The sequence below is a fragment of the Sceloporus occidentalis genome, unplaced genomic scaffold, assembly GCF_023333645.1.
Source record: "Sceloporus occidentalis isolate IW3139 unplaced genomic scaffold, rSceOcc1.0.p SCAF_107, whole genome shotgun sequence".
NCBI lineage: Eukaryota > Metazoa > Chordata > Lepidosauria > Squamata > Phrynosomatidae > Sceloporus > Sceloporus occidentalis.
The window spans coordinates 1345379-1370602 of NW_028317087.1; the positions used below are offsets into that span (position 1 = coordinate 1345379).

The 25224-nt window shown below is 41.4% G+C and overlaps 1 protein-coding gene across 3 annotated transcripts in view; it reads left to right on the forward strand.

The window, feature by feature from the left end:
* LOC149283246 (protein furry homolog-like) overlaps window positions 1-18712 on the forward strand; it is an 82971-nt gene extending 64259 nt beyond the window's left edge. For all 3 annotated transcript variants that reach the window (XM_089497761.1, XM_089497760.1, XM_089497759.1), the window contains exons 44-64: window positions 861-1048; window positions 1519-1613; window positions 1903-2510; window positions 3138-3235; window positions 3485-3655; window positions 5701-5841; window positions 6155-6364; window positions 6718-6879; window positions 7446-7520; window positions 7733-7909; window positions 8638-8838; window positions 9346-9516; window positions 11298-11551; window positions 12526-12733; window positions 13040-13189; window positions 13268-13366; window positions 14464-14532; window positions 16422-16439; window positions 17390-17500; window positions 17801-17997; window positions 18454-18712. In XM_089497761.1, coding sequence (XP_089353887.1) covers window positions 861-1048; window positions 1519-1613; window positions 1903-2510; window positions 3138-3235; window positions 3485-3655; window positions 5701-5841; window positions 6155-6364; window positions 6718-6879; window positions 7446-7520; window positions 7733-7909; window positions 8638-8838; window positions 9346-9516; window positions 11298-11551; window positions 12526-12733; window positions 13040-13189; window positions 13268-13366; window positions 14464-14532; window positions 16422-16439; window positions 17390-17500; window positions 17801-17997; window positions 18454-18712 — 3662 coding nt within the window. The remainder of the gene's footprint in view (window positions 1-860; window positions 1049-1518; window positions 1614-1902; window positions 2511-3137; window positions 3236-3484; window positions 3656-5700; window positions 5842-6154; window positions 6365-6717; window positions 6880-7445; window positions 7521-7732; window positions 7910-8637; window positions 8839-9345; window positions 9517-11297; window positions 11552-12525; window positions 12734-13039; window positions 13190-13267; window positions 13367-14463; window positions 14533-16421; window positions 16440-17389; window positions 17501-17800; window positions 17998-18453) is intronic.
* The last annotated feature ends 6512 nt before the right edge of the window (window positions 18713-25224 follow it).

Sequence of the window (25224 nt, forward strand, 5' to 3'; positions counted from 1 at the left end):
TCTTACCCCCTTAGCTTGTTAGAAGCAGTATCGTTTTTACTGTTACATAACCCTGTCATGTTTTGCCTCCACAAGTAGACTTGTTGTTCAAGTTGCACTCCAGTTATTGCAAGTGCCTTAAGTAGTCTAACTAGCTGTACATATAGCTGATTTATGGTTATAAAGTTAGCCAGGTCTGACAGTTGGGGTGAAAAAAGTAGATCTGAAATGTATAATCATCCATGGATGTTACCGCTATCAGCGTACCCCTCAGCGCAGACTCCTGTTTGCCAGTAGGGGGCACAATACATTAATTCTTAGCTGTGTAAGAAATTTACATTTGTCTGGGGTTCATACTGACAATGAGCATATTTATTATATTCACTGGCATATAAACTACATATTAGCAAATTGAATATGTAGTTCATATACCAGTGAATAGATTTAAGTTTTATTAGAGCCCTAAATACATATTGCTACTTACTATGTGCTAAGACAGTTCGGGGTTGGGGTTGCAGCCATTATTGTCCAAGCTTTTCCATTAGGCCATGCGTGGGTCATGGAAATATGGAAACCTTTTGGGGATGGTCACATTTGTTCCAAAGTGTTTAGCAGCAAACCTGGATCGGGGATTTTCATATGTGCATATGCCGATGCCACAAAGCTTCCAGATACCCCTTAGTTAGTATACATGTTGGGGGGGTGTTTCTCTGTAATTCTTTTGTGGCTTTTAAAACACATTGCTACACAACCGAGAAATGTGTGCCATGAGAGGAAAACGTAAGAGGGGATCTCTGCAGTTTGCACCAAAACGTGAAGACATTTACTCCTCCCCGGCCGTTCAGGTCTTTGGCTTGACCTTCGCCTTGTGCATCCTACAGGGTTCCAGCTGGAGCGCCACCTGAGCGAGGTAGCCCTGCAAACGGCTCTTTCTTGCTCGTCTCGTCACTATGCCGGGAGGTCTTTTCAGATATTCCGTGCCCTCAAGCAACCACTTACTGCACAGACCCTCTCAGATCTCCTTTCCAGACTGGTGGATACTGTTGGGGATGCAGGTGAAGAGGCCCAGGTAAGCTCTTTTTACAGGGTTGTGATTTATATACAATATCTATTTAAAATCTAATCATGCTCATGCATGACTTGTCTGTCTGTAGGGTTCCCGTTTCTGGCTGCGGCATCAGTCGCCATACCGTGTTAATGAGAAAACAATGAGACGGTGGAGGCCATTTAATGTTCTTCAGTAGTTTGGTTACATCATCTTCTTTTGCCTGCTGCCTTCATGTTCGCAGTCCTGTACCCAATCACAGATACAAAGCTACATATCCAATAGTGAAATATAGACCTCGTGTTCACATAATTATTACGTAAACCTTAAACTTTAATTTCAAGTTGATGCTCAATAACCTTCCCAGAGTAAATCCCTTTGATATCTTGAGGTCAGATCATTACAGCAGCTACTGCTGAAGTTGTGATTGATCAGCATTGTGAGTAATAGGTTTCACCGTTGTATTCTTTGTATGCTAATAATTTTTTCTCTAGGGTTTTGTGATAGAGCTTCTTCTAACACTGGAGTCAGCGATCGACACGTTGTCGGAGACCATGAAGCATTACGATCTTCTCTCTGCACTCACTCAGTAAGTAGCCTTCGGAAAACTTGCATATGCGTTGTGACATTGTAGTGGTAATAATACGTATTACACATGTACACTATTTTATATGAAATAATGTGCACCTCATTTGCAAACATCAGATGCTCACGTGTGGGAGCAAGCAAATTCATGTAGAAACAAAGAGGGGAACGCGTTTCCAGGAGTTAGGTTTTTCTGTTCTCCGCATAAGGAAGTCTACCAAGACACTGCTTGTGTGATGTATTTGTGTTTTTTTGTCTTTTCTTTTATCTTTCATTTATGTTTCTTCTTTTAGAACATCCTACCATGACCCAATAATGGGCAACAAGCACGCAACCAACAGGAAGAGCACCGGACAGCTGAACCTAAGCACAAGTCCTTTGAGTAGCGGTAACTTCATGGGATGTTACAACAATGCGAGGAGTAACTCCTTGCGGCTAAGTTTAATTGTCGACCGGAGAGGTGACAGGCGGCGGAGTAACACACTGGATATAATGGATGGAAGGATAAATCATGGCGGCAGTTTAGCAAGGACTAGAAGCCTCTCCTCCCTCAGAGAGGGAGGAATGCAGGATCTGCAGCCAGCTACTGATCCCACCAACCTCATGGCTACCATATTCTGGATCGCAGCATCCTTGCTGGAATCAGACTACGAGTATGAGTACCTCCTCGCTCTGAAGCTTTTAAACAAGCTGCTGACACACATGCCTCTAGACAAATCAGACAGCCGGGAGAAGATCGAGACGGTGCAGGCTAAACTGAAGTGGAATAATTTTCCAGGCCTTCAGCAGCTCTTCCTTAAGGGATTTACCTCGGTGGCTACACAGGAGATGACCGTTCACCTTCTCAGCAAGCTCATCACCACGTCGAAGCATAAGTTAGTGGATCCACCGCTTATAGCCGGTAGGTTGCTCCGTAGCCTTAAAAGAAACCCTATCATTGATTTACGTTTGAAGCTAGGCTGTGGCCGCTAATGATAAAACTTAGCCGGACTGTTACAGATTCTCAGGAAACCTCCCAAGTGTCCCTCTTAAGAAGGGACGGTCCCTCTTTTCTAAAATCTCAGACTGTTTGCTGTGTATAAGCCTAACCGTGTTCTGTGCAGCCCAAAAAGTGACATAGAAACTGCAAAAAAATACGTATGTATGTATACAGATAAATAATGATGTAGTTATGAAATACACGATTATAGTGCCAGCAGGCTCATGTCCTGGCTGATCCGGTCAGAATGCTTATTTCTGGGGCTTCTGCTCTAACCACTTAAAGCAGAACTGAAATGGGGGGTGGGGGGGTGCTCACGATGTCGGGGCCGGCACCCAAACACCTCGTGTTGAATTTCGTGTACACACTTTGTCGTCGCTTTTTGTGTGTGAGTGTGAGCAGTTTGATTTACAAATGAGCAAAATGACAGCGTAATAAACCAATGAATTGCATCACATATTACACGCCATTTAAATTGAAAACCATACGGTCTTAGTAATGTCCCTTTATAGACAGTGAACATTTAATACTGTTTAATTTATTTTCCAGGGCTTCCTCTCAACATTCTGTGCTTGTTGCCTCATCTAATCCAGCATTTTGATAACCCAACGCAATTCTGTAAAGAAACTGCAGACAGGATAGCCAAAGTAAGTGGATTTCATAGCGCGCCCCCTGTTAGATTAGATCCAGGGTGGCCAACTGGGCTACAGTTTAATGGCCAATCTAAAATGAGAATGTTAACCTCTTCGTGACCCGCCGGTAAAAGCGAGGTCAGGGTGTCATTTGACAAGTCTGCCGGAAGAACGCAGCAGCCATAAGCAAGCTGGGTTTTGACGCAAAACCCAAGTACTGATGGTGCATGAGTGTCCCTTTAGCTCTGTGCGTTTCTTACCTAGGTATGTGCCGAGGAGAAATCATCTACTCTTGCAAATTTGGCTCATATGATGAGTTTATACAGCACACACAGCTACTCCAGGGACTGCAGCAACTGGATCAACGTGGTGTGCCGGTATCTGCACGACGCCTTTTCCGACATAACCTTTAGCCTTGTGACTTATCTCGCCGAGGTAGGTGAACACGCCATTGAGGTCATCAGCACCCAGTGAACAGGGATGGTCCATTAGACTGTAATCATTTTGCGTAAAATGTCATACATTCTATTTTTTATCTGTATAGTGATGTCTAGCCAAGGGTTAATAGAGGCATTCTCACCTTTCTTTAATCTGAATGGAACGCCATTTTTGTTACCATTTTGCATTTAAGTGCCTATTACCGTTTAAATACATAAAGCTGCTGTCCCACTCCTTTAACCCCTTGATGACAATTGCCGGTCCGGGCACGTCACGGAAAAACAAGTAGTTAACGACAAATGACTTGCCAGGACCGTCATTTGTTAAAACGGATGAAAAAAAAAAACGATCCGTGATCGACTTTTTTTTTTTCTCCACCCAAACGGTGCTGCTGTAGTGCCTCGACCTCGAAGCATTCAGCAACGCCACAATCGGCACCAGGGGCCATGTCTGGCCCCTCCCCGGGGCGTCAACATCCGCCATACAATGTATGGCGGTGGACGCCTGTTTTAAAAGCGTTTAGGAGGCGATCAACGATTGTGGATGTAAGAGGCTGAGTCACCACACGGGGGCGCTGCTGCTGCTGTCTGCCCAGGAGTCTGGGCAGACAGCACAGCCACTCAGAGCCCGCCCCCGAGCCTGAGATCCCTCCCAGCAATCGTGTTTTCAGCTGCCACAGGCAGCTTCAGGGAAGGGGGTTGTGTGTTGATTGGGTCCCCACACAAGTGTGGGGACCTGACCCAACACCCCCCAGCTCTCCATGAGAGCGACAGTTCAGCGTTAACCCCTTCAATGCCGCGATCGCTGCATTTAGGGGTTAATTCCCGTTTTGTACGGGGCTCTGCTGCTGGCGGTCTGCCCAGGCAGACCAGCAACAGCAAAAACGAGCCCCCACAAGCTCTTTGATGATTCCTGTAGGCATGGAAGCCTACAGCAGTCATCAGAGACTCCCCCCTGCAATGGCTGCTCTATAGACCAGTAATTGCGTCCCAGCTCCATGAGAGCGACAGTGCAGCGTTAACCCCTTCAATGCCACAATTGTGTATGGCACATTCGTGGCATTGCAGGGGTTAACATTTGTCCCCACAAGCTTGTGGGGACTAAATATCAGTCAATACTGTGCTCCAATGGAACATCAGCATTGAAAGAGTTAAAAAAAAAAAAAAAAATTATAAAAAAAAAAACCCAGCACTGACCTGAAAGTCCATGGTGCTTCCAGGTCAAACGCTGTGAGTTTAGTAAGTGGGCTGATGATGATCCGATCACTCCTGACCAACTGTTAGTTTAAAAAAATCCTGGCACCTAACTTTTTTACCTGGCGCCTAGATTCACAACAAATTTGTCAAGCCCTGATTTGGAATACCCTGGGCTGTCTAGTTTTCAAAAATATATGACTTGATGGGGTAATTGGGATTTGGAAAAAATGGCTTTGAAATAGCAAAACGCTACCTGTACTTTTTGCCCCATAATGTGTAGAAAAAAGCAAAAAAACATAAAAACATTGGGTATTTCTAAACTCAGAACAAATAGTAGAATCTATTTAGCAGGGTTTTTTATTACCTTTTAGAGATGAGTAAAAGATTTTTCAACTAAAAGTTAGAAAGTCATTTTTTTCTAAATGTTTCACCATATTTTATACTTTGTTTAATAGTAAATAATATGATACAATCAAAACAATGTCATCTCAAGAAAGCCCTATCTAATGTGTGTGGGTTTAGTAAACGGGAAAGAAGAAAATTACAACTAAACACGAGCAGCGCAGAAATGTAAAAAAAATGTTAAAGGGTACAAAAAGTAAAATCAGCCTTTGTCACAAAGGGGTTAAATGTGATACTAATTACCAGATATAGGATTCACATCTTTGTTCCTAGCATGAAAGTACAGTATGCGACTAAAGACGTTTCAATGAAAGTTAAAATGACAGATATTTGCAAACAAATCACTGAATATTTGATAATAAATCCAAATGTTATTCAGGCATGATTGACATGCACAGACGATATAAAGAAATTCTCAATGGTTTCTCTTTTTTTCTTTTTTAGCTTCTTGAGAAAGGCCTGGCCAGCATGCAGCAGTCTTTACTGCAGATCATCTATAGCCTTCTCAGTCACATCGATCTCTCCGCTGCTCCCGTAAAGCAGTTCAACCTTGAGATCATAAAGATTATCGGGAAATATGTACAGGTGGGTCCATAAACTGCTATTGAAGTAGTGTGTATGAACAATTATAATGTCGTAATTTAAGAATTATTGTATTTTTTTATAATTATAGTTGCATTCAAACAATATCATTCAATTCTTGGCATGGCAATTACGGTGGTTGGATAGCTTCGTTCTCTTCTGTCTTTCAATGCCAGTCCTATAGTTTTTGTTAATGCTAGAATATATACACCAAGAAGGGTTGGCCTCAGCCACGTTCACTGTGGCAAGTTTCATTTTCAGGTGTAATGTGGAACTATTTTCAGATATTAAAGCCACCGTTTATTTCTCTCACCAGACCGCATACTGGAAAGAAGCCCTTAACATCCTCAAGCTTGTGGTGTCTCGATCGGCTAGCCTCGTTGTGCCTAATGATGCCCCAAAGTCCTATGGAGGAGGTGGAGGAGGAGATATGGGTTCTCCTGAAATCTCATTTGCAAAAATCTTCAATTGCGCCTCCAAAGAGCTCCCAGGGAAAACCTTAGATTTCCATTTCGACATAACAGAGGCAAGTGCAGATTTGAACGTTGTGACGTCTACTTTAGCTTCTCCCACAAGGTATTAGAGGGTCCTGTTCATGCCGACGCAGCTGTAGTTCAGAAGCTAGATTCTGAGAAATAAATAATATCCCAACAGCAAACATACTGTAAAAAAAAAACCAAAAAGAAACTTGCCACCACAATATAAATTTACTCCAAAAGCAAAAAAAAAAAATTTTGCCCTGAGTATCAGATTAGGGGTGACAAAATGCCACCATTCCATTGTTCATTCATTGGTCACTTCTCTTCTTATATCACACATCTTTAGTTCCTTTTAGAGTGATGGCTGAGTTTCTAGGCGTTAACTGTGTGTGTGTTCTAGACGCCGATAATAGGGCAGAAGTATGGTGACCAGCACAGTGCCGCGGGACGCAACGGCAAGCCAAAGGTTATTGCGGTGACCCGGAGCACATCATCCACCTCCTCCGGCTCCAACTCTAATGCTCTAGTACCCGTCAGCTGGAAGCGGCCTCAGCTGTCTCAGGTATGAATAAAACTGCTTGCAGGCCCCATGCACACCATCGTTTCCTTTCTTTCTTTCTTTTTTTTTTAAGAATATTATAGAGGCATCATTATCTTTAGGGTGAGGGCGCTAATGAGAAGCTACGTCTAACTGTACTGTAATATGGCATTATTTAGAGACGAGCCGTGCCAGCAGGTCTGGTTTGTGCTTAATCTGTGATCTGCAGGCTCATCCTACAGGTCACGGAGCCTCCTCAGTAGGAGAGATTTTGCCAGCTGTTGCGAGGTTTAAGAAATACCATTGTCTCCATAACCTGTTTGCAGACATGTCTGAAATGATATTACCGATCATTACTGATACTAATTTTGAGTCGTTCTTGTTTACGCCTCTTTTTGTTCACCCTGTGATGAAACAAAATTGAATTTCAGCATCATCTGGTGCATATTGTGAACCTAGAACACTAAGCAAGGTCATTTCTTTCTGTTTAATTTTGTAAAAGACCAAAGTCTTATCAGCCGCACATTTTCAGGTTTTGTGTCATTTTTTTGTTTTCTTGTTACTGATTTTTCCCTGTGCTTTGTTTTCAGAGGAGAACAAGGGAGAAGCTAAGGAATGTTCTTTTACTCTGTGGCTCGGATTCCGGTCTCCCCAAAAATCCATCCGTGAGTGTGAAAAACAACCAATTATACACTTTTTTTTGGCTTGTTTTCCTTGGGACTGCTGATTACACTTCGTATAATTGCAGTCCCTGCTCCGTTCAGTCTTATTAAATACCTTGCCAGGAGCGCCCCACACCTGTTAATTGCCGCGCTTTGGCTTCACACAGAGATTCGAGTGTTTAGAAGGTTTCTTTGCTAATTTCTTCTGTCGGCAGGTGGTATTCTCATCCAATGAAGAGTTGGAAGCTGGAGACCAGCAGACTAGTCTTATTTCGAGCACAGAGGAGGCCATTCAGGAGGAGGACGTAGCCGTGGAGGACACGGGCAGCGAACAGCAGTTTGGAGTTTTCAAGGACTTTGACTTTTTAGATGTGGAATTGGAAGATGCTGAGGTGAGACCCCTGTGTCTGCTGTCTGTCGTTTGTCACTCTGATTGCATCGTTTACCAGCAGCAAGAATGATCTTTTCTCAGGCTAGTTTGGAAATTGCTATAAACACAAAAGCAAAGGAATACATGTGAAATTGACACTATTTATCTACTTTTTGGTTCATATGCTGCAAATGGGGGTGATTAAATCTCTTTTAAGCAGTCAGAAGAAATAGTCACCCTTAGGTTATAATCTAATTCTTTCTCTACATAATCAAGCTCTTACAATTGGGATCTAACAGTTAATAGCTATGTAATGTTTACACAGAATTGAATGTTTTCTCGTAGTTGTGTGTTTTGTCCTGGTAATAATAAGTTGTAATTATTTGTGTTTTCCTTTTTGCTAACCAGGAACTGCAGGTAAGTTGCAGCCTGGTGGCGTGGCTTGTTCCCACTGTGATCATCCGTGGTATCCGTGATTTGTGTGTGTGCAGTAACCTGTAGCCTAATGTGTGGACTAAAACATACAGCAAAACAAAACAAAAAACAAAAAAACGCAGAACGTTGCTTCTTGTTTCCTCCATGCCAAGTATAGCTTAAAAATCCGCTAAACTGGGCGCAACCAGCTAGCTATACGCACCTTAAATGTCTCAGGAACGATCCTCCTCTAGTTTGTATTGCGTTGCTTGTGTTTTGTGATGCTCAGAGGAGGGTTCTGCTTATTTTGTTTAATATGTTTTGTGTTTTTTGTAGGGTGAGAGTATGGACAACTTCAACTGGGGTGTCCGCAGACGCTCGCTGGACAGCATTGACAAAGGAGATACCCCATCTCTCCAGGAATGCCAATACTCGGGAAGCACACCGAGCCTGAACTTAACTAATCAAGAAGACACCGACGAGTCGTCTGAGGAAGAAGCACTGACTGCAAGTCAGATATTATCCCATTCACATATGGTATGTAATGGCCTACATACCGCATGTACCAAAACAGTGTAGGTCAATTGCTAAGGCACTGTGTGTGTGTGTGTGTGAAGGTATATGTATATATATATATATGTATGTATGTATGTATATAATTTTACCTTCAATTAAAGAAAATGAGAGGTGCTTCTCACCTAATGTACTAGACGGCTGCTTGTTCCCGGCAGGCACCGCAGACATTGTATTGGGCATGCGTACATTAACCCAGTGCTTTAACCTTGCTGGGATCTGTTTGTGCCTATGGCCTGCTGTGTGCTCCAACTTGCTGTCAAGCCTGGTGTGGTGAGGCCATGCAGCTGGGCAGAATTTTTCATCCAGAAATACTCCGCAGAACAAGGGAGAGTCTGGAGTGGGGGTAGAAATTGCCTTTTTTACACTTCACGTTGGGTGCGTGATAATTTTTGTAGTTAGGGCATAGTTGCATAGTTTCCTTCTCTCTCTCTTTGCTGTGATATCACGTGGCTTCCTTTACCTTTTCAGCTTCACAATGACTCTGCAGTAGAAGACGGCGTGCCGGACGCCGTGGATTCCATCCTTCATTTTCAAGACTCTGTTAGTAATGCAATAACGGAAGAAGTGCTACCAACCAGAGCTGAGTCCCCGAGTCTGGAGGTGACCCCTCCAGACGGCGCTAACAGTCAGCTGGCTGAGGTGGGGAGAAATCTGGGCTGGTGCATGGCTGATTTGGGCTTTTTCTAGCGCTCTTAGCTTTACCTTTTTTTTTATTTCTGTGCGCTGTCCTGCCTGTCAGATCATACAATTTTGTTTACTTTTAATATTTCTAACCTATTTTTGGGGGCATCTTACCATGAATGCAGCAACTATTTATGCAATTCCCCCAAGGGTTACAAATATTCTAAATAAGCTGTTACCGTTTCTGTTTAATTTATTGTGCTATTTTTGGGAATGGTTACTTTGATTCCAGATTGTTTCCCCTATGTGATGCTTCTTTGTAGTAGGTCTGCTTTTGTGTGATCTGGACTGTAATTGGGGTTAGGACCTCAGGCCAGCTATGTTAGTGGTCGCTATTGTACAACCATTACGATTCTATGAAAACAAGTTCCCGCAATCCTAGTATTTAATGTGCTGGCGTGGCCTGTGACGATGGAACATTGCAACTCATTGCCGGCCTCTGTCTTGTAAGTAATTTTTATTCCATTTAAACGTCGAAATATCTACCCGTCGCTGATGAGAAGCAAAAAAAAAAAATCTGCTTTGTAGTTACTTTACAAGTGTCGGATGCATTGTTACATACAATGTATTTAGCTGTTGATCTAAAAGAAGGTAAAGGGGCGTCCCTTTTCACTTTTACATTTCTCCGTGGATCTACCTACATTTATTTCTATTTTTTTGTACAGCTGCTGTTTTAAGTAATAGTAAAAGGGGATTATAAATTGTGAATTCCATATTTTTTTGCTTTTAGTATACTATGCAGAACCCTAGTGGCAGGCCACGTGACTTGTTTCATTTACAGAGATGTACAATATTTAAAGGCAAAGTATGGCTTAAAGAAGTCTGGAAAAGTTGTTTTTTTTTGTTTATTAATAGTGTACTGTGTGTTGCTATGTTTGGATGCCAGGGTGCGTACAAGAGCTCCTTGTAGGCTCTCCATTGGATTTTTATGTATAACATTTTAATGGTTTAAGTACATTTTTTACAATGGATAAGAAATATGAAATCAATGCTGTTACTATTTGATCCAGTGTGTTTAAGTTGGTTTAATGTGTTTTGGTGGTGGAGTTGGTTTCCCGTTACATAGCGTTTCTTCTGCCGTTTCAGCCTCGCCTATAGCTTCCCATATAAATATAGACCAAGTCCTATAGGAATTAAGACAGCAGAAATCAGCATTTTCTGGCTTGTTTAAAAATAAAGATAATATATGTAGTAAAACCTATAACAGTCATGGCTGTTACCCACCACCGTTATGTTCTCAGAAGATTGGATGTGTACACGAGACGATTATGGGTATACTATTCTTTTACGTAATGCTGGGAAAGCTTGCCAAGAAACCATTCCATCACTGGGGTCTCCTGTGTATAATGTAGATTGTAAGCTCCTTTGAGCAGGGCCCTCCTCACCTGCTGTTTTCTATATGTTATATACAGCTTATGTCCCGTTTACCCATTTTACAGCACTGTGGAAAACGATGGCGCCATATAAAACAGTATATAATAATAATGTAGCCTTATATATACCGCTTGCATACTGCTATTAGAGCGCTAGTTCTGTAAAAGAAAGGTCATTTATTATTGGTGCCAAAGCCTTTTTAAGTGTCTGTATTTAATTAAAGGCTCTGCCATGTGCCTGGTTATGCGGTTTCTGGTGGTATATATTCTTTTCCACAACCCGCACACAGCTGTGCTTTGAATGTATTTTTGCGGATTCGTTTTTGTACTTTCGGTGTAACATCCGGCATGCTTTGTGACTTTCAGGACAGCCAGAACGCCGGAAGAGATGAGCAGCTGAGCACCGCAAGCGAGGATACCGGCTCTTACGTTACACAGGAGCCACATGAATCGCTGGTCTGTCACGAGCCATTGGAAGTGGAGGAGCAGTGCGATATTCAGGACCCTCCGCCTCCTGAAAGCCCCCCTGATTCTGTGTGCGAAGATGATGTCACACTTGCCTTGAAAGAACTGGATGAGAGATGTGAGGAGGAAGAAGCCGATTTCTCTGATCTGTCCAGGTCAGTCTGTTCGGACTGCATAATATTTACAAAGCAATAGACCTGTCGGTGATCACCCAGCCTCTTAATCATCAATTCAGATGGCAAAACAGACAAGCAGATGTAAAAAATATTGCATCACACACAAACCAGGTTTTAAGCAGATTTTCCAAGTTTTTGACTGTGACATAGCTGCACTGCCTTTGTATTTAACTATTTTATACACAATTTGATCCCAACTCTGACATGATGTCATTTACACGTTGTACAAAGGATGATTCATGATGCGGTATTTGTTAGGCCAATTATTTCACCAACAGGACTGAAGTATTGTAAATATTGTTAATTCCCCTTGTGGTTTTATGAAGTAGGACTTTGCTGTCGTTTAACTTTTGGGTGGCGTATGCTTCATCTCTTCTTATTTAAAACACACCATATAACTCGGGTACCCTGAATCATCTGGCTCCGGCAAAATGTGAAAACCTTGATCAATGTGGCTAATGAGCAAGGAGTTTCCAATACAGAGATTCAGAATGGCAAGAAGCCCGTAATGCAGCATCTTATACAGCACAACGCCAGCTAAATTGATTGTCCATAAAAATAAATGAGATCTCAGGTTTTCTGCTCCGTACATTCAGATATTACTTTAGATAATTAAAAAGAATGCGGATCTGGAGCGGTTTCAGCTGGCCCATCTCCAGCGAGCTGATTGTGAATTGTGTGTGCATGCAGTAAAGAGTCTTACCAAGAAAGTCCAACATTTGATATTGTTACTTCATCAGTGTGGAACATGTCAACCTCTCTGATAAGCAAGAAAGGTCTCAAATATATATACTCAACCTGTGTTGTCAGATTTTTTAGGAAGTTCAGCTTGTAAGTAATCAGCGGCGAGTATTGTTTGACTTTTTCCCTCTTGCTGTAAATATGTAGCAGCTATCAGTCTGTTTAGTGACGAAGGTCTGCTGAATGACTTATGTCTTATGATCTCTTTACAGCCAGGATGAGGCAGAACAAGACTGCTTTGCAGAGGTTCAGTCGTCTCCACCGCCATCCCCATTTCTGTCTGCCATTTTGGCTGCTTTCCAACCAGTGGCTTATGAAGATGAGGAGGAAGCATGGCGCTGCCACGTCAACCAGATGCTCTCCGAAACTGATGGGTCCTGTGCGGTCCAAACCTTTCATGTGTTCTCTAGGCTGTTTCAGGTCAGTTATCGCATACTCATAACGTACCAGATGCCTTTAGCAATACCGAGCCATGTGTATGAGCTCCGCAGAGATACAAACGGAGTGACGCAGCACCCAGAAACTGCTAAACTGATGGAAACTACAGGTCTTGTACTGTACGGCTGCACACAGTATGAGCCATAAGCAGCAGCATTAGCTGTGCTGCTATTTTTCTGCATTAAGAAAACATATTTGCCTGCAGAACCTCTTATTTCTGGAATGATATATATGTATTTGTACTTATAGAAAACAAAAAATTTGACCTTTGTCTATATTTCACCGTAGAGCATTCAAAGCAAGTTTGTGGCTATTACGAATGATTCCGTTGGCTTCCTTGGACAAAATCTGCAAAGAATCGGCACAAAGTTTAAAAGCTCCTTAGAGGTGATGATGGCGTCTTCCGAATGCCCGACAGTCTTTGTGGATGCAGAAACGGTAAGTCACCGGTTAGTTACTCGACGCTAAATAAATTGTGGCTGTTAGAAATTAACACGTTGAAGTTTTCTGTTGCAGCTGATGTCTTGTGGCTTGCTAGAGACGTTGAAGTTCAGCGTGCTGGAGTTGCAGGAACACTTGGATACCTATAATGCAAAGCGGGAGGCAGCAGAACAGGTACTGTGTACAGCCTGGGCATTTCTGTAAAGCCATTGATTGCTATGGATTAGTAGCAGTGACATTTCATGTACTTCTACAGGCTTATAGATTTCATGCCTGACGGGAACATCATGGTTTTTGTTTTTTGTTTTTTTGTTTTTTTTTTAGCAAGTAAAACTTTATTTCTCCAGTTTGCAAATTACCTCTTTTACAGAACTAGATGGCAGAAAGTGCTTTCATTTTATGGCAATGCCGATGAAGTCCCCTTAGACTTCAGTTTGTGGGTTCCTTTCATGCTCTATACATACATACTGTATACGATAGAGCAGAACTTAATGTCCTATTAGTTTGGACCGTACAAAAAGCCTATATATACTTTATTTTGTGAAAATGTGTTTACAAAAAATAGCTATATGTTTAAAATGTATATACTTTAAAAAGGGCACTTTGTTTGAACCAATCACCGAAAAGATCTTAACGGAAGCGGTTCAGTATTTTGTATATTACGTATTTGCCGTTTGCTTTATTGGCTTGCACTGCATCTAAAAGCTGGAGACTCGCACCTCCAGTACTGCTCCTTGCAAAGACTACTTATTAATGATGGCTGTCAAGTCAGGAAAGAAAATGAAATTTACGACAGACCTTGGGTCCATGTCACTAATTGAATCTGGCACTGTATTCCTTTGAGAGTTTGCCCTCCCTCTCTAATGCAGACCTCCGTGGTTAATTCACTAAGTGAGTAGCCTTTATTAAATTCAGCCGGCGAGCAAAACACATTCTTCTTTTCTTGAAAGTGAGCCGGAGGTCATAGGCTGACGTACAGCAGGGGGTTTATAAATAGATATGGATATACACAGTATACTGTATGCAAGTCATTATTAACATCCTACCCAGGGACATTCCCTGCCCCCCCCCCCCCATTGGTACACGCGTGGAAAAGCCACAGTGTTCTGCTGGCATCGCGGCCCCCTCTGGCATTAATGAAAAATACTGGCTGTAGAATGTTTGCGACGGTTCGTGTGCTACTGTCTGGCTTTTTGTGGGTTATACAGTGGGATTTAAGGGAAAAGGTTATGTTGCGTTTTGTTGATGGCCCCTTTTTCTCTTCTTTTAAGTGGTTAGACAACTGCAAACGGACGTTTTGTTCTGGGGGCGATGGCCATGCATCTAATACAGAAGCTCAGGTATGTGTTAAGTGGTTCTCTTCTTGCTTAGGGCTCTTTTCACCTTTATAAGTAGCCGGAAATCTACACTGAACATTCTTATTGTTGGGGGGGGGGGGGGGCTTTCACATGTAACACTTGAGGATATTTACCTGCTGGTAGAAAAGCTAGAAGTGCTTTATATTCAGAGAAGCGGCATGGTCTGGGATCTTATCCAACTTGGAATGAAGTCCTTTCCGTCAATATCAGCAGATATGGTTTGTAAATATGTGCCGCTCAGTTAACCCTTGGAACAGATCGTGGGTGACTGTTAATATCTGTACGTCTTTGATAAGAAAGACGCAGACACTCATTCATTTTATTGAGTTAAGTTGTTTTTTGGATACTGTTAATGTACTAATCTGGAGATTAATATTCTCTGTGTGCTCGGGTAAGCATTAATGTCTGTGTGCACCGATATGCAGATGGTAAGTTAATTAAATGACTCGATGGATCAATATTTACATCATTATGGTCACCTGGTTCAAATTAAACAATTTTACTACTTTTTAACATATTCCTGCTTTTGTTTTTTTGGGGGTTCCATTCTTTTTTTTAAAACAAACACAAACTTTTTTTCTTGAATTAAAGCAGAAAGAGGCAGAAAGAGTGCATGCATGGTCTGGCAGTGGCGCTGTGCATCTTACTGCATGCGGGTGATATAACACTACTAATGTGTGACCGCTTCGGGCAAACGCAACAGTTCATGCGTGCTGCATGGCGGGTATGGGATATCTATCCATAATCCCAAAAATATGCATATATATATATAATATTATATGGGCAACCAACAGTTGAAATTGTAAGTTCAGATCCAGTTCCAACGAGTGTACTGCTTTCAGCCCGTTTGGGTCTTCTCAATGAGAGGAGGAAATAGAAGGACTGTAATAAACTTGTTTATATGGCAGGAATAGCACAGAATGACAGCCACGCAGCTGTGCACCTCCCAGTATTTCAGACTGGCAAAGAGGAATACTTTTTAGTGGCTCGATTAGAGTTTGTGGCAAATGGCATGGCTTTATCAAGTTTACGCGCTGCTGGGACCTCTTCATGGCGTATATTTTTCTTAGCGGCAGGGCTGCGGCACTCTATGGTAATCTCATGTCCTCCAAGTCTTTTGAGTTCTTAGAAAAAAGGGGAGGTAAGAGGGACAGATTTGCATTAATACGGGGCCCCTGACTACAGGAGGGAAGCTTATTTAGTCTATTAAGCAGTAGAGGTCAGATGTTAGGAAGTTTAACGTTACTGAGCTGGTGGTAGATGAATGGAACAGCCTCCCATGAGAAGTGGTGGTGGCTAATACAGTAAGGGGATTTAAACATGCATGGCATAGGCATAAAGCTTTCCTAAATCTAGAGACTTGATGGGCCAAATGGTTCTTATCTGCCATGAAATTGTATGTTTCTATGTATCGATCGTTCAGGAGCACATTTTAGTATGGATCTCAGGGGGTTAGTAACTACTACGCAAAACACTACCCGCAGTCCTTTTAACCTCGGTAGGCTGCGGGACGTGTACACGGGGTGCGACATAGACGGACAATAACTGATAGACGCAAAATAACAGCGTTCACTGTGGGCAGTTTAAAACCTCCGAAACATCACACAGACGTTCATTTTTATGGCTTGAGCATAAACACACCCTTAAAGTAGATCTGCATATCTCTTAAAATGTAGTGTGTCGGAGTGGCAGGTGAAATGTAAAATGCTGCTAACACTTGTCTTATATTTTAGTATATGTATAGTACTGTCTAAAGGAAGGCCTTGGGATTTTGAGACCCCCTTTAGTAGGTTATCACTAATTTTCCGTCTCTCTCTTCCTTTCTGTTTCTTTGTTTGTTTGTTTTGTGACCTGCTCACCTTCTTGCTTAGCAAATGGAATTTCTAGCAGTAAGTGATGGTTCTTGATTTATTAATTCCTAAACGCGGCAGATCAGAAACTCACTTTCATTTGTCTTGTCCATTTGTTGAGCTAGTAACTTCCCGGCATTGTGCGCTCTGCAAATCTATCTCGGCTCATTCACATCACATATAATTCTCGTATAATAGATTTCATACTGTTGTTTCGTGTCGCCCTCAAAAATCCATCCACAAAAGTCCAAAAATACACCGATTTCTGCTAAATCTTGTTGGAGCCCTAAAATTATGTGATCGGCACTCCTATGGCTTTATTATTTGGTTTGTTTTTTGTCCTGGTTGTTTTGGCGCATGTCGTAAACCAGTTCCAAACAAGACCTTGTCTTCTGTTGAGGCATGAAAACCAAAGTGTGATACAGTAGTGGAGAAACCAGGTAGTTCCATACGGAAAACTGGTCATCCAAAGTAATTATAGTTTGATGCCAAATCCATTAGTATTCAAGTATAGTTGACAATTAATATGTGCCATGTTTGCGTCATTGGGAAGTCAAGACGAAAAGATTAATGTTAATTTAGATAAATAGGTATGTTTGAAAGGTGGTCTTATCCCCATAGCAGCCAATAAAATATCCCAGCATTGCCACAGAGACCCTTTCTATGCAAGTTAGAAAGCAGTCACCACGTAACACACATTGGCTTTCATCCCGTCCCATTCTACTAATGAGAAGAGGTAGTGTAGATTACTGTAGATTGGCTTGCTACTAATTAGATTTTTCTCTCCCAAATTGACCCTAACAAGCTTTAGATGTCTAAATCGCTGTCTCCTTGTGTATTGTTTAACAACTTGGTTAATATAAGCCTGGTATTCCTTTCCTTGCACTAAACCAGTAACCGATTTGACTGTGCGTCCTCCCGTCGCTTGTTGCTGCTCTGGTAATAAAGATCCATGCAAATGAAAGCTTGTGCTTTTCTCTTGTCCCCAGGAGCTCGAGCTCTGCCGACGGCTCTACAAGCTGCATTTCCAGCTCCTGCTCCTCTTCCAGGCCTACTGCAAACTCATCAGTCAGGTGGACACCATCAAGAAGGAGGCAGAGGTAGATTCTGCTTAGTATGCCTTTTGTTGAATGCATTGTATTAAAGTGCCCGTGTCATCTACAGTCATGTGACACCATGCCTTTTTTTCATGACCAATGTTCTTAATGGAACTGAGATGTCATAATGTCAGCAGTTTCAGTGTATGATAGCATGTGCCCTGAATGAATGAGTCCTCATTATACAAAGTGATAATGTCATGAATTAAACAAGGAAGAAGGTACACTTATTATTGTAATGAAAAAGTTTGTATACAAATTATATCAGCTACTGGATTTGTTAATTTTGAAACCATATTTTAGGTAATAAACATGTCGGAGGAGCTTTCCCAGCTGGAGGCTTGCCTGAAAGAAGCAGATGCGTCTTCTGACGTTCTCGTTGAAGAGTGTGACTTCTCAGAGTTCTGCCAAGCAACTACCGAGGCAGCTGTCCATTCGGTCATTGAAAGCTTAAGAGCAAAAGAACTTGTATCCGCCATAACCCAGGTCAAAGCTTTTAGGTAATGAGATGAGTCGATGATGTGTGATTGAGTCATTTTCATACTGCGTGTCTCTCTGCTTTGCCAGGTTAATTGCATGTTAGAGATCAATACTGCAAGCGTAGCATATTACTGTATAAAGAGCAACCCTTCCCAGCCTTCTAAAAATGCGATTACAGTGTAAGGCAGTGCATTAATTCTGTCTCTGCCGTTGGATTCCGGTGAACGCAGGGCTGCGTTGTCTCTGCACAATCGTCATGGTTTGTTTTCTGAGATCCAACAACATCAAAGGCATGGCAAAGGCAGCCCTCTATCTTCATCTGTATGGGGTATTAGGGGAAAGGTGTTGCCATTTTGCTGCTTTTAAGGATGCCTTTGATATCTAAACCCGCAGCTAATATTCAACCTTATCAACCCATTGTTACTTACATGCATCATCTGAGTGCATTCATTTCCTTTTCTCCCCTTCTTTCCCAGGTCTCTCTGGCCCAATGATATATTTGGCAGCTCAAAAGATGATCCAATCCAAACTCTGTTGCATATATATTTCCGCCATCAAACCCTCGGCCAGACTGGCAGCTTTGCCATCATTGGGTCCAAGCAGGACATGTCAAAAGCGAGCTCCAAGCTAATGGAACTGAACCTAGAGATCAGAACGTCTCTGCGCGTGGTGCAGTCCTACCAGCTTTTGTCTAAAGCCAAACCTGTTAGCAGTACATTGAGTACTGAGTTCTGAGCACTGGCTATGGAGCTGGCCTCAAAGTGAATGCACTGGATGTGTGATAACCGTGTGAAGCACCTTTCATTGATTACTGTATATTAACATGCTTTTCTGACGGGACTGAACTCCAGCAAGAGGAGCAATCGCAAAGCAGACGTGCATCAGTCCTGGAGAAGACAGGCCGCTTGTTCCACGCAATGTATGTGAGAGTATAGACTTTTTCTTTTCTGCTTTTGTTACGTACCAACCCTATAGAAGCAAAAGGGCTACAACGACGTGAAAAAAGGAGCAGTTGCAATATGGCCTCTCCGCTGTGGTGGCCTTTATGACCTGGTCACTGAGAAGTCGAAGTACCAAACATACCAAAACTATGAAATTGTCCGACGAGACATTGGCAGAAGATAACACCTAACGTCTGTGGGATACAATGGAACTCTTTATTCTTTTGTTAGTGTTTTTTGTTTTATGTAAGTGTTTCTTGTCCAAGCAGATCAGCGACAAATGGAGTGTGCGGCCCTGCGAGCGCTGCATTGTTTATCTAAGGATGAATGTATATATTGTCTCCGAGCATGCTTCAAAGAGAGTACCGCAACATTATTTTTGGATAAATTTTTATTTTATTAGATCTAACACCTCATAGCGTGTAAATGTTAGGACATTTATTTTAAGCTGGGCTTTCACCAGTGTTTCTAAAAAAAGAAATAATATATCTTAACTTTATTAGAATGCTGCTCAGTTCTCTGACCAGTGCTTATGGTATAAATATTGATAACTAACCAAAAAGTAACTGCCTGCAGAGACTTTAAATGTATATTTAGTTAAATGCTGCCCACCAGCGATTCTTATTAGAAGACCAGATAATAACTTATTTTATTCTGTATATATTCTAGATTCTCTGTACGTTGTAAATCCAGTATTTCCTTGTAAATGTTATAGGATGATGGCTGTATAAAGGATACGTGGACACAGGGTGTGAAGCCCTTTGTCACGGATGGGTCAGGCAGGGGCAGACATGGTGCGGTGAATACACGTTGTTAGGAGTACTATACGAGGCCCGGGTAAAAGAAGTTATTCATGCATCTTTTGTTATTTCGTAACTTATATTAACCCTTTTTAGTGTTAGAGGGGTTTTGAACACCCCTCGGATGCTGAAAAGCTTGAAAAAAATAGGACAAGCTACCAAAATAATTTACAGTCTCTGCAATATAAGCTCATTGTAAGACTGGAGTTCTGTAGCACAAATAAACAGGTTTCTGTATACACCAACTGCGTTTTCTTTTGTAAAATAAATGGATGTAGCTTACTGATTCTTGCTATGGAAATGAATAACCTGCGTTTTTTACACCTCTCTTACACACTGTGATATATTATTTAATATAAAACATGTTTAAGCTTTGCTTTCACCTTGGGAAATAGCCCCACGTTTTATTCTTGGAGATATATATATATATATAATTATTCACTGGCATTGAAGAATGTAATCACTGTATCCCCAAATAGCAAATAGACACAAACTGAAAATTGTTTCCATGTATATATTGTACCTTAAATGGTATTTAATATTTTTTTAAAATTTACGAGGACACGTTTAACCTACAGGTGCGTTACACATCAGCACCCACACCAGTGAATGTATGTTATACATACTGTGTACTGTGCAAGTTTTAGGCAAAAAAATACTGTAAAGTGCAAATGCTTTCAACAATAGCCATGCGAAAAGTTTTTCTCATTTAACAAAATGCAAAGTGCGTGAACAGAAGAAAAATCTAAATGACCACCTTTTGCCTTCAAAACAGCACCAGTTCTTCTAGGTACTCGCACTGTTTTTTAAGGAACTCGGCAGGTAGGTTGTATCCTTGAACCTATCAGCCTTTATATTCCTTGAGCCCACTCAAAATGCCCACAAAACAGCAATTCATTATATATTCTTCCAACTGTAGAAGTATAGTCAACATTGTGAAAATGGCATAGAGTGAGTTTAAAGGGAAAAACTCTTCTATGGTAAGAGCAGAACAAAATCCTATATTGGTTTATAAGACAAGGTGTGACAATCTACAAAACATATTGGCAGATGGGAACACTTGTCCTATGGATTTCAGGCAAGGAAAGCTATTAAGCCAAAGTTGTGCACTGAACCCCCTGGTTCGGTCCATCGGGGAGCTGGATATGTGTGTATTGTGTATTTATGGGGTTGCACAAAATCAAATTCACTGTCTGGGTTGGTAAGACCTATGGACCCATCCATAACACTAGCCTATGGCTGCTGGAGGAGAATTAGACTAGCCATGGCAGTTTTTTCCCCTACAAGCTCACTTGCACTTTATTGCTGTTTTTGGGGGCATGTGTGTTTTTTAGGGGGGGGGGGCATAGAATATATACCCTTGTGTCATAGCCCCAGAAGAGGAGGATTTGGGATCCAGCTTCTACATGTTACTTTAGATCATTGACACTTGTCTTTGCCTCACAATAGGGAAGCATGCGATACATTGGAATTTAAACATAAATGTATTTAAAGGTCGCGTGCAGGGTTCCTATTTAGTGATCGCTTTCTTTTGGGTGCTACTGGCAAACCTCGTGATTCACAAATACCAGCGGCAGAACATTTCCCCGAGTCTGAAGCATTCATGTACCTGGATTTCTGCCTCTGTGCATTCTCTTGCTAACTCATTGCCTATTGCTTGGATTTATTCAGTATTCACTTATTACAAAGCAAGTCTTCAAATAATGGACAGTCATAGCCTCTGGCATCGAAGAGGAGATCCATTAAGGCTTTTCTGAAATCTGGCTTCTAGTATAAAAGCATTAAACAAACATACACAGACTGCCGAGGATTGTCTGCTGCACGGAACTTTAATCAGATTATAATCCTAACATATAAATTCATATAAATAGAACAATACGAGCCTTTTAAAGAAAACATGAGACTTTATGCAATTACGTCTTGCACTGGCTTTATCCGAGTATAAAGGTTTAAGCTCCTATTTGATCAGTCCCGTTGGTTTATGTAATGATTATTAAGATACTGTGGAGTAAATGGAAGTTCCCCGGGGCAATTATCTCCTTGGCCTCAAACAATAGATTAGCGGCATCGCGTTTAACTACGCTTTGAAGCATGTAGATCCACATTTTGTGGAATAATGTCAGGTTGTACTCCACTCGGATGCCTCATGCCTTTACAGCCGGACACAGGCAAAAATTGGATGTTCTTGAAAAAAAAAAAAAAAAAATATATATATATATATATATATATATATATGACTCCATCTTTACATCATGTAATACAGGAATACCGGTATATATGATTTCTGTATAAACTAAGACACAATATTAGTAAATGATTTCAATAAATACATGTATTTTATATATTTTCATGGGATCTCTGGGTCTCTCCTCTTCACTGTGTAAGGAGCCCTTAATTCCATTATAAATGAGCATCACCTCTGACCCTTAATAATGACAAGAAGCCTATGTGTTACTGCCCTTTCATTAAACTAAATGGTGTGATAAATCTAGGGAGGAAGACAAACTCTTAAGAACTACAGGATTGTATATTTTAGCCTTTTACCCTGACAAACCCAACTGACAGCTGAGATTGGCGGCCACTTTTTCTCACGTTTAGTGTTGCTAATATTTAGAGGAACCTAAGGGGATCAGTGTTTGGCTTTGCCCATTCCTGCCAACCCACGTTCTAGTCCTTTAAAAGCCCAACGGCTTTCTATAAGGAGCAGAAAAGAGGGACTAGTGGGCAGCCAGCCACGTACACAGGTAACTGCGCATGGTAACGTACGTACAATATACATAGTGGCCATTTCTTCTGTTAGTTACGCCTCCTGCCCATAATTGTCAAGAAGGATTTGTGGATTCTGGGAGACCAGCAGCTGAAATAATATGTGGGCCTTTTCAAAAATATAATGTAAATTTGTGCTTTTAAGCAAAAAGATTTATAATTTGAGATCAGTGTTTTGGGTTTTTTTGTGCTGATTCTACTGATCTCCCCAACCAACCCTCCTCCTCCAGCACCAGTTCCGATTGTGGGAGTGGGAGTGGGGGGAGTTCCTAGGTATGCCAATGTCTATACAGAGGCAATGTGTCTTATCTCACCCCATTGTGCTTTGAGAGAGGACAAAGAAAAAAAACTCCTATGTAATGGAGTGGACCTTGTTGGATGGAGTTTCCAACTCTTCTTAGCATGCAAAGTATGCAACACTGTTACATTCAGAGTGACATAAATTATACAGGTCAAACATATAAGAAAACCTCACCTCCACTTAGTTCTCCCTCCACTTAAGGACAAAATAAAAGGCTTCCAAACAACATAAACCCAGGCTGCTTAGTGTTGTCCCATCATGTATGAGATCCACAAACGGAAGGAAGAAAAAACGTTCGAGTGAAGGTGTGTTTGTTTTAAGCCCCAGTAACGGCTTGGAGTACTGGGCTTAAACTCTTGTAAGCAGTTAACCCTTTCTTTGGGGAACCCCTTATACACACCATCACACCCTAGCAGAAAAACACAGCTCTATAGTATTTTAATGCATTGCCAGTTCGAGGCATGGAATGTCATAAAATAGCTATTTCTCAACATCGTTGAACGCTTTCATACAGAAGGAATTTGCATTTTCACTATAGTTTTCACAGTGCAAAAAGAAAGTGAACCCAAAATTCATGATCCATACAAAGACAAAGATTATAAACATGGAGAAATATGGCATATACATAAAAATTTGTATTTAGGTTGTGTCTAGCTGGGCCGTAGAAGCGTTAATGTAATAATAGTTGTCATAATCTGGAACTATAAAGATTTCATCAGAAGGTAAAGGACAGATTCTCAGGTTCACAGATACCCGATGGTTCTGCCTTTGTAAAACACCAACACTGCCAACACACAGGATAATTTGCAGCACGGCTGGCATTAAGGCTATAAGCCAGGTTGTCGGGTCTTGCATAGGAAATTCTGGACCGTTGGTAGCTTTGGCAGGCAATTACTCTCAGAGCCGGTAATCTCTTATTGTATGCAAAACATGGGGAATTTAAAGACTTTAGTTGGAGTAGCACACTCACTGAGGTTAACCACGCATGCTCCACTGTTAATAATAATCGTTATCGATATGTATGGAGGTTATAGAATTTGGGTTTTACTGGCCAGCAGTGGCCTTTTTTTTTGTAAGAAGAAATATTTTATTGTGGCATGTAATAATAATTATAATATAATCTCTTCATGATAATAAAATATAAAAGTTTTGGTAGAAACACACACGGTAAACTAAATTGAAAATACAAATCTAAAATGTGTCTATGATTTAATCTAAATGTTGTTGCCCTGCTTTTATAACAAAAAGGGAAAAGCTGGAGCTTTAAATATTTATTTATGCAATGCAATTGAATCTGTGGGTTTGTATATGGAGCTCTAGGGCCGTACAGAACTCTGGAGAGCTGCATCAACCATTTGTGGAACTGGAAAACAATGGGTTAAAACACATTTTATTTCCTCAGGTAAGAGACGCTTAAGCCAGATGCAGTTTTTCCATTTAAGGCATGTTACAGCCACACCCACATTACATCATAATGTTTAGCTGGTAACCTTATAAGGCATGTTACAGCCACACCCACGTTACATCATAATGCTTGCTCTGTCATAATAGCTCACCAGCTGTAAAAGCAGGTGCCTGAAGCGGGTGAGCACAGTTAGGATAGAGGATCATGAATTAACTAGACCAGCAACATCTTAAGAGGTCTGCTTCTCAGCTTTTAGACAAGGATGCCTGTGAAGGTGCGAGGCTAAGTTAGCCTAGAGATTGCTAGGTGCTTCCAGTCCATGTTCCGAGTCTGGGTGCAGTGCATGGGAGGTAATTGTTAAACACTTTTCAGTTTTGTACTTGGCATCCTAGACCCTTCTAAGCACTTTTATTTATTTTTTTTGTCACTAGTCCCGGCCCTTTGAGTGCGGTGCATGCAATGTTTATTACAGCAACATAAAGGGCTGGGGCTTCAATGCTGGACCGCTGGACCTCTGCACCATTTCTTTCACAGAGCACTTTTTTTGTTTTTTGAGTGATGATTTTTTAATTTGCATCAGATGAGCAACTGGAATTCTTTTGTTTTGAAAATGCCATAGTGGAACCAAGAGTTTTTTTTTTGTTTGTTTTTTTTATTGATTGCTGATTTCAGGGAGCGCAGCTCTTTGACCTGGTGTACGGTGCATGCAATGTTTAATACACCAGTGTAAAGGGCTGGGGCTTCCATGATGGAGCTCTGCACCGTTTTTTTCACAGAGCACCTTATTTTTTTTGAGTGCTCTAACTGCATCAGACAAGCAACCAGAATATTTTTTGTTTTGGATATGCCATGGTGCAACCAAGTTGTTTTTTTTATATATATATATTTTTTATTGATTTTGTTGATTTCAGCGGTCCTTCCCCTTGCTGGGATGGTCCCCGAAGATCCAGTCTTCCTGCAGCCCTTCTGACTAAGAAGTTGCCGCCTATCCCTTCAGTGATCGCAGCCCAACAAAGAAAAGAAAAAGGGTGCTG